The sequence below is a fragment of the Mercenaria mercenaria genome, chromosome 10, assembly GCF_021730395.1.
Source record: "Mercenaria mercenaria strain notata chromosome 10, MADL_Memer_1, whole genome shotgun sequence".
Lineage (NCBI taxonomy): Eukaryota > Metazoa > Mollusca > Bivalvia > Venerida > Veneridae > Mercenaria > Mercenaria mercenaria.
Window position 1 is genome coordinate 74,566,595 of NC_069370.1, and position 14,467 is coordinate 74,581,061.

The window sequence follows — 14,467 nt, forward strand, 5'->3', positions numbered from 1 at the left end:
ACATAAACGTCATTTTATTTTGCTTTTGCTATAGTAATAATTAATGAAACTTGATTCATGTGTTGATTTAAACATGATGGATATGTACGCTTTTTCTATTCCAAATATACGACAAAAAGCCGATCCTGCATATTTAACGATGTATACTTAGGGTAGTTGTGACAAAATGCCGATCCTGAATATTTAACGAAGTACACTTAGGGTAGTAGTGACAAAATGTCGATCCTGCATATTTAAACAAGTACACTTAGGGTAGTTCTGACAAAATGTCGATCCTGCATGCAGATGTATTTCAACAAATACACTTTAGGTAGTTTTGTATGTTAAGATCTTTTTCTACAGAGTAACCTTTGATTAAGCTTCATTTTTTTTTCAAAACAACTATATATACTTTGAAATGTCCAACAATAAAATTACAATGTTGAGTGTTTTAATTTTGTCTAGACCAATTTGAAAAATATAATCTATTTTCATTTTTTCATGTTTGAAGACCTATAAAGATTCAACTTTTTCTATTTTATCATCTCAGCAGCGTTGTTTGTTCAGTGTGGCAACCGCAAAATGTCTCCACATACATTCATTCAGAGTCATTATATTTCGATCTTTTCAGATATTTCAGCACGACATTATATTGTGTAACTGGTCACTTTTAGATTTTTAACCTGAACATTTCGGCTTAGGTGGTTTTCATAACATAGGGTATCGTTTAATCACACGTTGGATATGGTACCTATTTTCTTAAAAGTTTTTTTGACAGTTATTTTGATATGAAGGCTCTATAACCCCGGACTCCGCCCCCCCCCCCCCCCCCCCCCCCGCCTCTGAATCCTAGTTTGTTAAGTTTTACCACTGGTTTCTAGATTAGGGATATTCTGTTATACTAACCGAGAATCATACGCCGCTTTTCATGGAATTGCACTACAGCACGGCTACTAAACGCTAGCGCCACTACCAAATTGTGGTGATAAGGAAAAGAGCTATCGACATTTCCGCGGTGCAGCTATCGCCCGTTTCTACTTGTGAGTAAAATTTACACATGAGTAAAATTTATATTTTATCTCATATTTTCATTGATAGAACTTCTTTCGAAAATCGGAGAATGTAGTTCCGTGTAACAACACTTCTACTACAGGTTGGCTGTAATTTCATTGAAATATTATGCAAATTGTGGCACCAGGAGCATTTCTCCCAAATTTGACAGTGGCATATTTTCATATCGGCCAGTATTCGAACACCATTCCGATGAATAGACACACTGTAAGAACATACCTGCGCATGCAAATGGTGTTGAAATGAATTACACGTATTCCAATACACCAAACAATTACGAAAAATACAGTAAAAAGTTAAAACACGAGTATTTTTGAAAGTGGTAGCGCTATCATTCAAGTGGTAGCGCTATACAGTAGTGGTGGCGCTGTTGTATATGATTAGTGGCTGATTTATTCAATTTAAAGATATGAACATGTCTGTCTGCAAGCCCCGGAAATTTCTACAATAATCGATCTTATCAACCTATCCCACACTACACCCAAATTACGTTACTCCACAAAATACATGTAGTAACCTCTACATGATCGCAAAATAATCTACATGTATATGGATTCAGATTGTACATCTAAGCTCTATTGATTAATCATATTTAATCGATTGGAAGTAAAAAAGAACTGTACTCACTTTTTAGAAAGGTATTTTGTTTACAGTGACATGGAAACGACGTATAAAAACAAAGGAGAGTAGTTTCAGAATCTTAATACAACAAATAAATTCTACACAATCTTCAAATTATTTCCTGGACACAAATCTTTGTTTGAAATAAAAGTATTGCTACTATTTTTCTTGACCTGAATTTAAAGTACACCTACGTTTGTATTTACTTTGATTGTTTTGGGTTTAACGTCGTTTTTCAACAGTATTTCAGTCATGATGTTACGGCGGGCAGTTAACCTAACCAGTGTTCCTGGATTCTGTACCAGTAAAAACCTGTTCTCCGCAAGTAACTGCCAACTTCCCCACATGAATTATCAAAGGTGGAGGACGAATGATTTCAGACACAATGTCTTTTATCAAATCGTCACGGAGAACATACGCTCTGCCCGGGGATCGAACTCGCGACATGGCGATCCGTAGACCAACGCTCTACCTACTGAGCTAAGCGGGCGGGCTTACGTTTGTATTTATGTAGAATATCTAAAGGTTAAAAATAATTCTACATTAACATTTTAAACAAAGGAAAATATTTGCTTTGACTACAAGAGTCCCAAGGGTCTGTGAGTATTTTGTTCTTTTTTTCTTGGATAGAGAATGTTTCATAAAGGTAAGTAAACTATGATCGTGTTTTTCTTTCTTTAATAACATAATTCATTGCAGAAAAATTATCAATTAGAGAATGTTGGTGTTTGTTTTGTTCCGGATGCGTCAGCAGTTCGTATTATTGAATGCTGTAACAGCGCCACCACTACTGTATAGCGCCATCACTAGAGTTATAGCGCCACCACTTTTAAAAATCCTGGTATATTTCTTCTAACCTGAGATTCTATTATTCATGGTGTGTGCGTATATAATTATTTATTATTTCTACACCATTTGCATGCGCAGGTATGTTCTTACAGTGTGTCTATTCATCGGAATGGTGATCGAATACTGGCCGATATGAAAATGCGCCACTGTAAGATTCGGGTGAAATGCTCCTGACACCACAATTTGCATATTATTTTAATGAAATCACAGCCAATCTGTAGTAAAAGTGCTGTTACACGGAACTACATTTTCCGATTTTCGAAAAAAGTTCTATCAATGAAAATATAAGATAAAATATAAAATTTACTCACGTGTTTACAAGTAGAAATAGGCGATAGCTGCACCACGGAAATGTCGATAGCTCTTTTCCTTATCACCACAATTTGGTGGTGGCGCTAGCGTTTAGTAGCCGTGTACAGTGTATCATTTAAAGTGTCATGGACACCGCCGTATGAACACATATGTGAATGTCTCTTAGTTGTATTTTGTAACATTAGTAAAATGCTCAAACCGGGGCTACAGGGCTTCCACGACAACATGCATTTCCACTACCCTACTCAATCAAACCGAGCTTGCAACATTTTCTTTATATATTTTTCTTGTGTTTGGCGACTTGGGGAATATCCAGTTTTTCTATGTCGTTAAAATTTCTGGTCATTTGGGATCATAGGAGTATATTCAATTTTACTGCTGCTTAAGCCGATTTTAGGGGACAGGAGGGGTGTTTCAGATTTTATTACCTCTCATGAACAGACCTAGGCAAACCGAGTACGCTATTATTTTGCTTGGTGTCATTCTATGCTTCCAATGGATCTTCTAATATATTATATACTTACAGTTGTAAATTATCATCTTTCATTGGTTAAATACACTGTATAGGTCTATGTGCTTATTTGTGAGATACTTGCCCATGATGTAAAAACTTGTGTTTGTAGAAAGATGGGAACGTCGCCAGTTTGATTGATTTACACAAAGTTTGTCATTTGTTCATGGTTTAAGTTTAGTTCCCGTAACCAAGGTGAGGGTTTTCTTCTATGTTTTACCGATACGTGATGTAACGCAATCACTTCAGATTTTTTCAAACGTGCCAAACTACCATTACAAAACCTCTTACGCCCCCTTCCTAATTTTTGATAATTTTTCATAACTCATATAAATAATTATAATTGAACATTTTGTAATTTTTCATACATTTACAAAAATATGTTGAAAATAGCATGATACTAAACTTCCAAGAAAATCGAGGATTCGTTGGTGTCATTCTATTTATTCTACTGCCTCAATCCAATATCAAAAATTCATTAAAATTCACATAAATGCATAGTATTTAGAAACGAATTGCATTGTCAGGCAATCATATTAAGGCAAACACCAAGTTACGTTTATTATATTATATCTTGGGAACACATATGAATCTAGTTTGATATTCTGACTATATATCAGTGAAAATGCAATATCATCTCTAAATCCTTATAAATGGTATCTGCTCCTTTCATAAAGACACTACTTGCATGTGTATTTCTGTGACTTTATAATGCGGTAGAGTCATAACACAAATGAAATGGTGCCTCTGCAATCATTCGATTATTTTGATTATTTTGAAATTTTAACATATTATCAAAAATATGGTTGTCTAAATAAAAAGTTACGGTTAGTATACAAGAGATTTGTTCATGAGGTGTGGAGAACAAGATCGTTATTTATGATTTTCTACGCTTTTCGTTTTTCAATCTTTCTGACTGTCCGTTACTGAATATTTTTGAATGAAACTAGACTGAAGCAACGTATAGAATATGCACATTATGTAATGTTTTGTCCACCTTTGCTCTCTCTCTCTGTCATTGCAGTAAAATACAGATATTGCGTTAGCTTCGAAGTACTGGTCATTTTCTATAGATGCTGGGTTATTAAGAGAATATGCAGGTATTTATATTTAGTTTTTGAAATAAAACATGTGGTTTCTGTAGCAGCAAATATGACAAATGTGTCTTCCAATAGGATACTAGTTAACGAAGTTTTACAATACTAAAACAGGCCTTGCGGAAAACAAATGTATCATCACTGGTTTCGGATAATTATTACAAAGCAAATATCGGTATACTTTAGTACATGAATACCTCTATAAAGTCATTCGGTTCTATTTACACATTTTCACTTTGTATATTTCAAAGTGGATGTTAACGGATAACTTCAATTTCTGCAAACAAATAGATATTCAAAGATCTCAAATGCATACTTTTAGTTACAAAACTAAACAATTGAAGGATTCAATCAGATGCTCTGCATAGAAACAACGGATTTTTCCGAAGTCGATTGAAATTTGTACTTACATAAAGTACGGAAGGAAAGTGATTCACTGTTGTTAGATGTATATCCATCACTAACATTTTCTGTTGCTGAACATGTAAATTGTAAATCGATGTCATTTTCTTCAACATTTGAAAGAGTAAGTCTGTTCCTGTTGGCAGAGTACGAGTATTTTGGACCACTTGGATTGTCTACATTGTCAATTGTCCATTTGTATGCCAGACTTAGGCTGTGGTTGCTGGGAGTGGTTGTTGATCTGCTGTTACATGTTAAAGTCACACGGCCTCCGACTGATGGGCTGTTACTTACTGATAGTGTTGGTTTGGTTGGAGTATCTGAAGATGAAAAGCGTTGCAATATTACTGCAAGCTATCTTATGTCAAAAAGAGAGAAGCTTTATGAAAGTGAAACTGAACTGTTTGCTATAATTTTGTTGTTGGTTTGTGCAAATAGATCAAAATATTTTTATTGCAACAGAAAACAAGCTAGTTGTATAATAAATGATTTCTAAAAAGATAGATAATATTTTGTTCATATTGCTAGGACGGCCAATAATTTAAGAATCACTCTAAATTCTTTTTTTTTTGGAACTTCAATATTTATTTTTCAATAGAACCCAAATTTGTATATACTCTTTTAATTTGTCTATTCTATATTTCTATAAAAGTACCTGCATATCTTTCTCTCTTTTAAAGCTAAACTCTTTTTCTAAATTTTCTATCTTTCTCAAATTTCTATATATCGCTTTCGATCGAGCTCTTTCTGTGGAATGATTTTTATACGCAAACGGATTTTAGTTTATATACATGTTTACATTCTATACATAACGTCAAAAATGAAAGTGGGTTTTTCCCGGAATAAATATCCGCCTATCAGATTTAACCAATATTTCGGCCATTACAAGTTGACAGTACATAGTGCATACTACTTTCATTTGGACTAAATACAAGTAATGTTTATAATAATTAATTATGAACACCTTAATAAAAGATACATTTTATGTTTATAATTTAACTGTTACTTATATTTGAAGTGAAACATTAATATGTTTTGTGAATTTTACGACAAGAGTTTGGTTGTCTAGCGTTCAAGATTGGGTGGGGTATTGTAACCAGCATAGCACTATTTGGTTGTTGTTTATACTAAAATCACGGTTTCTATCGTTTCCCGTCCGACATACTTTTAGAATAATTTCACCCACCTAGTAAGTACAAACAGTTACATCTAACTAGAAGTCCAGGACTGTCCATTATGTATGTCCCAGCACTGCTGCGTTGAACATTTTCCAGTGAAACAACCACATTTCCTGCTGTATCTGATGTTATAGTGACACCGGGTAAAGCATCTGTGCTGTAACTTTTATCGGCGTTATAGCGTATCACTGTTTGTGTAGTACCATCATAAAACTTTACAAAAAACGTTCTCGGTGAATTAAGACCCGTTAGATCCGCGGAGAAATGAATGTTTGCAGTACTGTTCACTCTAGAAAAAACTGTTCCAACTGGTGTTACATATTGCCAACCTTCCACTGAAAGAAAAGTTAAAAACCTTTTAAAACTGTAATTGAACAGATAAATGTTATCTCTGTATTATACTGGTATGATACTTCTGTACTTTTAATGCATCTGCTCTTAAAGCATACCTTTTTGTTTTTGTTATATTATTTACAATATAATCGGAATCACTATGGTTTACAGGCAATAACATCTATGCCAAGGTATTTAATCCATTTAACTGTTTTATTCTCTTCAAGGTACTGCATTTGTTTTAAAAGTTTAGGTAGAGGAAAATGTACGGTTAGTTATCAAATAACCGCTCAAAATGCAATTCATATTTGTAACATAAGTTGCATTTAATTAGGTTAAGATTACAAATGACTATCAAAATCTTTTTTAAGACCAACTGTTAAATACAGAATAATTAAACAACCTTATATGTCTAAATAGCTTTGTTATTGTATTTTTTTTTGCATAGATTCACGGATTCACGCTGATATGATATTGACAGTCTGCCTATTTATTCGAAAAATAGGCTAAAATATTTTTTGTTTATGCTCGACAGCCGTGTTCAATGGCCCCGTTATGAATACTGGAACATTTTCAATGGAAATGTCTCCTTCTCAGCGCAAGGTCAAACTAATGTCGAGTAACTGATTTACGTGTTATAATGGTATGATTTTTGCCAAAGGTTTTAACATTTTAATATATGAACTTTGATATTTCATCATTTTGATAGGTCGAAATATCATCTATGTCAGTAATCGTGAGAATATCAAAGGTATATCTAAATTGAACAGACACAATCAAACCAAGTGGTTGCGTTCTATTCTTCCAAAGGATCTTCTAATTAAGTCTATTATTCGTTATTTGATTGAATATACCCCATTCTTACTCTGATAAAAGTCCTTAATCAACCTTTTTTAGAAGTATTTACACTATATTCTTATTTATTCTGCTTGTTAAATACCCGAATGGCAAATGTTCAGAGTCAAGATACCTACTTTGTTTTAAAAATGATATTAAGGCCAGCTTGTCTTATGAGAAAAAAATTTTACAATCTGATTTAGTATTTAATTTCAATTCTAACATTTTGTCCTGAAAAGAAAAATAATGTGTCGAAACACAGTCCAAAATAACGATAGGAGAAACAAAAGATAGCTCGCTAATAACACAAAATTCACATAATGCAATATAGTGCTTACATTTAATTATATCTACATAAAATATGATGAAATCATGGCTAAACAATAGCAAAAATTAATGTAACGAAGACACTTGACTGTAACAAACACAACTATATCAAAATTAGTAAAGCACAAAACCTTTAAAATGTAACTAGGGAATGAATACTTTATGAACCACTGAAGGCATTGGCAGCTACTTAAATTTATATCTATTTTCACCTGTTAATGTAATCCAAAAAAGAGGAAATAAAAGGAAATAAGAAAATAAGAAATTTAAAATCTTACAGACTGGTTCTGTTTCTTTAACTACAAATACTGTGTACACGTATAACGGGGCCAATCCTCCTTCTTATCATTTATCTAAAACCATCACCCGGTAGACACAATAACATAAAATATAATATTATAAAAAATTATTTATCGCAAGTATCGAGATCCTATTTCTTTGTGTTCTGGAGATGCACACTTTATTTACAAAGGAATATGAATTTCCATACAAAGTGTTCATTTCTTTCAATAATTTATTACGTAAACGTATGGGTTTTTTAAAAATATCGTTCAAGAATTGGGGCAACTTTTATGAAAAACGATAAAATGTTTGGTTTCGCTCGACATTTGGAAGCATCCTTTCAATAATTACACGAACACGTTACAACATAGCATTATCATTCCTATAAATATGCAACATGCAAAAAAGCCAATTATACTTGAGTTACACATAAATAGTTTATAACTTAAAGAGAGTTAGTATTTTAAAACTTTCATAACCTCCGATATGTGAGAGTATATTAATTTTAACAGTTCATATGAGATATCTTATACTAGTGTCTATGATTAATTTATATCGATTGCAGTCTTCGTTCTCAAAACATTCAATATATTTCAATCTCTAAAACCTTTGAATGACCCTTAAGATACGACAGTACCAAAATATGTCAGCAGTTGACACATATAATAAAGATTAGCATACCTGTCAAGCATAAAAAAGGTTTGCCTTAAGTAGTCACTTTTTCCAGATATATAGGCAGACTATAATAAACATGGAATAACATTTCTTGAATGATAATCTTTAGATCTAATAAAATATTCAAAAGCACTGAACAAATTTTGGAAGTAAATTAAAATAGCACGTGTGAATGCAAGTAAATTTGACCTCGTTACACCATAATAAGAAACCATAAACAAAAATGCCATGAGTGGTCACATCTTTCTAAGATATTGGTAGACAATGATAATAATGAAACGCAATTGAATACAACATCAATTACGCTCTAGAATGATCAGATTTATTTGCAGTTGTCCTGGTATCTTGTGCCTTATTATGAACATTAAGAAGTTTTTTAAGTGCTGACATGTGAAATTAAGCTTAGTTGAATGGACAAACGAACGCAAGTAACAAATATAATAACAGCTGTTATGTCTATCTAAAAAAGAATTGAATAACATGTGGTTTGTATAAACATATTTACAATACCTTTCATAAAGACTTCAAACAGAAATGTCATTAACACAAAAAGTCCCGACATCTTAAATAAAGCGTCAAGGAAGTTTATATTAGGTTGACTAATACAGTGTAGTAAACCAGAGCACAAGTAGTACACATTTAATTTGTTTTTACACCAAACAAATATAAGGTAAATGCTTAAACGTAGTAATTGTAACTAATAAGTTTACAATATGAACTTAAAATATAAACTTATTGGTTTGGATGAACGATACGATGAGGATTCTTCTATTGCATATATACTCAGTTTTAAAGTTGTAAAACTGTAACATTACCCAAGGTCCTATAAGTAAAGGAAAGTGGATATGCATTGCATAAAAATTCTTCTCTAAAATTTAACAATTAATATTTAAAATAAGCCGAAAACGAACGATTGCTGCTTTCAATTTATTATGCGAACGTAAAAAAGGATTTTAAACTAGGGTTTTCTTTGTTTCCTTTACAACACTCTACCACCATTTTGTCTCTTACGCTGTTAAACGAATAAAAGGCAGTCTATAGTCTCTGCTAACCTTGATTGAATACAATATTGTAAGACTTATACAGATGATAGTTTTGCTATTTTTTAAAAGTTTCTTTACTTTGTAGTTTCGATTCTATCAACATCTTCATTTCAGACTAAAGGGGTCCGACAAATGGATGGGTTGGGCCGAAAGGTGGATGGATTAAGTAAACTTGCTTTTGATTTACTAAGTGTATGGAGGTACAACAAAAGGATAACAAGTGAGTTCAATTAGCTGTTCAAGAATGGCCCCATTTCTACTATTTATCTACAGGTTATTTCTTTTCTAACATTTTACAGTCTATCATTTCATCTCTTCTGCTTCAAATGAATTAAATGTTGTATGTTGTGTCATTGTCTCTGTCATGTTTTCTTGATTGAGACATACCTTATCAAATACATATAATCCGTACAAGGATCTTATATTTAAATAACACTTTTTAATTGTTCGCAAATCTGAATTAACTAAACTTAAATCTTACAGTCCTGTAGTAACGAATCGTTTATATACAAATTTGAGACAGTACAAGCGTTTATCACAGCGTGACTCCTTTCTAAAATACTAAGTTACAATCCGTCGCTGTTGCCTACAATTTTCATTTTTTCCCCGAGGAATTACCTTTGTCCATTTGTACAAACAGCGAAGCGAACATAAAATTGACTTGCGCATTGTATACTGTAGAGGGAGATATGATAGTTGAACTTTCTGAGAAAAGCATGTACGTATGTCCAATTAGAGCAGTGCTACTATGTACACATTCTTTATACAAAAAGAAAGTAAAGATGTTTATTCTATTCGGTTATATATGCATGGACTAGTCCGCGGACGTTTTGCTGCTATAACAAATGTCCAGTTGTATACCTTTTCAGCAACTTGGGAAGAAACAAGGAAGGGGCCCACATGGTTCAAACAAGTGTATTGCAGACAGCCTGGTTTGGTGATTATTAACAAAAACAAAGTTTATCCAAGTATTCTTACACCGTTTGATCCAGATCTTTCTAACTATTATCAATATTCTTGAAATCAATGCATGGTCACTTTCATTTCAATAACTAGTTTTCAACCGTAGTTTTTGCAAACACGAAAATATCGATGGTTTTTAAGCATGACTATTTTCCCAATTTAAACTTAGAAGTAGAATGTTCAGTAGTCAGCGAAAGCAATCAGAAGAAAGACACACTTTTCAGAAGCGAAAATGTGTGTTTTGCGTGTCTATTTTTATTTTCCTTGAGGAGCATCTAAGGGCAGATGAACGCAATTACCGAAAAGGCCTTTACCATATTTATAGTTTAACAATAGTTTATTCTTGTTTTTGTTGACTCTCAGATTTGCCTGAAAGGAAAATTTTATCATACCAATGCATTTCTTGATATTTGAAATAATTTTGTGATGAAGACATTTTACGGATTTGTTGGCCTACAAGTAGGTGAAAATATGTATATACACAGAACTATTCGAAAATAGTCTTGTATTTGTTAACAGTTAACAGAGAATGCGATGTTATCTTGCCTCCTACAAGTTTCTTGCATTTCTATTGGTCAATAGACGTCACGTGGAGACAGGATATATTCCATATCCTGCTAGTATCAGATATGAATTTTGATCAAAACAAAATGGCTGCCACACTGCTGGCGTAATTGAATCAAGTCTATTTATTTATTAGCTCCAACGATAGTATCGTTTCCGAGAGTAAATTTAGTGTTTTCTTGCCGATTTCATTCTATATCTAAGTTGAGGCTCATGAAGTTTGACAAAATTAGCCGTAATTTAAGCGGAAATAACTCTGTATGGGATAACAGACGTTGAAATCTTGTTTTGGAAGTTAAATAGTTAAATCATCGTGAAATAAAGGAATTGACATACTTGTTACTCAGCAGTTTGTTGTAGGATCATTTAATCTACGTGCAAGATAAATGATTTAACAGGAAACGGGGTGAAAGCCGAAGTATCAAGACATTTATGACATCGTGATATCCGGTAACTTTCGAAGGGATGAACAAGAAGTTGTTTAGTGTTTATAAACAAAACCAGTTCATAACCTGTGTAAATGAGCTTTTGTGTTTTGTGATTTAACCAAAACACAGGTCATTGTGCATTTTATGGCTGGTGTAAATCAACTAGTGATGACCAAACAAATGATTTGTAGGATTCCAGTCTGCACTGTAAGTAGCTTTGGTATTTTACAAAATTTGTTGATTATAGCATGTAAGTAAAGGGTAGTCGGCAAGATAAAATATTTACAATGCTTGTTGGTGACAGGATACGGGTTTCAATTAAAAGTTTCAACATTCAATTAACAAATAAGGCTTCAACATACGTTGGGCTAGTGGAGATTTTCAATATGTCTTACATTATAACATTTTGTTTTACCAATTACAATCTTCTGTCTTTATGTGCTTTTTTCCTTTAATTCCAAATGGTAGTGCAAACTGAATAAACGGCAAAGGAGGCTGAAATGATACTGAGGGTTACTCCAACAATCAATGCAGCGTTGCAAGAAAAGTCTCTTGTATTATCGTCAGATTAACAAAACAAAATAAATGTTACTAACAGTGAATACATCATTTGTTTATTACTGGAATATGGAACGCCGGGACTGTCTGATGTGATCAACTATAGTTTCATTTTGTTAATTACAGTATTAACTTATTTACAGCTGTGTTATTTTGTCGGTTTGCTGTACTGTCTTGTCTTCTGACCATAGTATCTTGTCAAATGGACATGTCATTTTGTTAATATACAGTACTAACTTGTAAAAAGCTGCGTTATTTTGTCTGTTTGCTATACTGTTTTGTCTACTGACAATAATATCTTGTCAAACGGACATGCCATTATGTTTACATACAATACTAAAACTTGTTTAAAGCTGTGCTATTTTGTCCGTTTGCTATACTGTCTTGTCTACTGACCATGTTATCTTGTCAAACGGACATGCCATTATGTTTACATACAGTATTAACTTGTTAATAGTTGTCTTATTTTGTCTGTTTGCTGTACTGTCTTGTCTACTGACCATATTATCTTGTCAAAAGGACATGTCATTTTTAAAATAAATGTGTTAACTTTTTTAAGGCTGTGCTATTTTGTCCGTTTGCTATTCTGTCTTGTCTACCGACCATATTATCATGTTAATTTGACGTACCATTATGTTAACATACTGCATTCACTTGTCCGATACCATATTATCTTGTTCAACGCAATGTTGTTGTTGTTGTTAATACAGTGTGATGACGTCATCAGTCGGTCGCTGAGGTGGGTAGGGTGCGAAATGCTTTAGTTTCTTAATTGTGACTTTAATTGCAACGTTATCTGTATTTTCTTAAATAGATATGAAAGATAAGACGAAATACTAAATGATGGTCGCCTTCGTCTGCAGGAAACGTATTGCTCAAAACTTTTAATTATGTTTTAATTGTCGCAACGGACGCGGAGAAACTATAACATATATAGAATGATAAAAAATAAACATTTGATTGAGTATTCATTTATTATAAGTAAGCACTTTTAGGGCACAATTTCATATACAATTAAACATAAATTATGTTTTAAAATTTCACTTATTCTTTTCTTCAAGAAACATAAAATGCTCAGAACGTCCGCTTTCATTCGTAATTGTAACTCGATACTGTTAAAAATGTTACCGTCCTCATTACTCTTTCATGACATCCATTTCATAGCACTTTCATTGTGCCATGAAAATCCTGCAGAACTTTAAAATAAGTATAACAGGACCGCTCATTGAAAATGTGATGTTTATCCATCGTAGTGGCCGATGAGCAGCTTTCAAAAACGATTATATCGTGATTAAAATATGTATTACCTTTTGTTGCCTCGTCATAGTTTACGGTAATTATCGTAAGAAAATGGTAACCTAATTGACGTATTTTGTTAATAGGATCTGCGGAAATTCTAGTAGAATCCTGGGTCTTGTCACCCATGGAAAAATCATTTGTAAATATGTAAATAATGTAAAATGATATATAATTGAAAATATTGACCTTAATATCTTTAATTTCTAAATTTAATGAATCAATTTGACGCGCCATCTGGATCCATCCTTGAAGCCTATGCTGAAAAGTAACACACTTACTTATTTTCATTTTGTGTATTCAGTTAAATATGGAAACATTATGCAAATCTTAAATACTATTACATGTAACAGAAACAACACGTTCGCCTATCGCATTTTGTTCTGAGAAGGATTTAACAATTTCTACTACGTTATGTAAATTACAATCACTCCTAAAGACTGTGCAAACACAGATACTTAGAAATGACATTCAACCTGTAATTTTCAACATTACTTTATCATAAAGATCATTTCTTCTTTCACATTTATAGACCACTAAGTAGACAAGCAAAAGTGCGAAGCTCGAATGTCAGATGTCTTTTGTGTTGGATCTTCTGCTTCTTCATACAAAATGTCACGCACTTATCGTTGAAATGTTTTGAGAACCCTTTGTTTGAGAACCAAGTGATGTTCATTCATAATGTAACGAACATGTCATTCAAAGTAAGAACAATAAAATATATACTGATCAATACAGCTAACCCGTCATAGTTCTTTTGCCAGTAATTTAAAAATTATTGAACGTACAGTTCTGAAATTTTAAACAATTTGCAAAATAGCAAATGCCGGGTTACCTCTTTAATTCATTATAGAGTAATTTCTAAGTTTTTCTGTGTTTTTCGTTTGCTTATGAAGCTCAGCTTAACACAAAGATGAAGTAATTTTTTACATAAAGTCAACGAGAAAAACAGCCACAAATATAGGAACATAGTTGGGCAAAAGGATCATTAGCAGAAACATCGCCTATGCGTTTAAATAGGTTCATGAGGCATCAAACCTAAATATCAAGCCCCATCATGTTCTTCATGTACACAAGTGATTGAAGTGTTGCCATGCAATACAAATTGCCCTGCTAGAAAGTGGCAAATTATCTCAACTGC

At 32.9% G+C, this 14,467-nt stretch overlaps 1 protein-coding gene and 1 long non-coding RNA gene across 2 annotated transcripts in view; one reads left to right on the forward strand and one right to left on the reverse strand.

Moving 5' to 3' along the window:
* The window catches only part of LOC123561231 (carcinoembryonic antigen-related cell adhesion molecule 2-like), a 43,941-nt gene extending 34,786 nt beyond the window's left edge, over positions 1–9,155 (reverse strand). Inside the window, exons 1-3 of the mRNA XM_053516518.1 lie at positions 8,985–9,155; positions 6,029–6,355; positions 4,851–5,162 (exon numbers count right to left, since the gene is read on the reverse strand). Coding sequence (XP_053372493.1) covers positions 4,851–5,162; positions 6,029–6,355; positions 8,985–9,036 — 691 coding nt within the window. The 5' untranslated portion in view covers positions 9,037–9,155. The remainder of the gene's footprint in view (positions 1–4,850; positions 5,163–6,028; positions 6,356–8,984) is intronic.
* On the forward strand, positions 5,611–11,736 carry LOC128546248 (uncharacterized). The gene is made up of 3 exons (XR_008365890.1): positions 5,611–5,776; positions 9,632–9,737; positions 10,387–11,736. It is a non-coding gene; the product is annotated as an uncharacterized LOC128546248 (long non-coding RNA).
* The last annotated feature ends 2,731 nt before the right edge of the window (positions 11,737–14,467 follow it).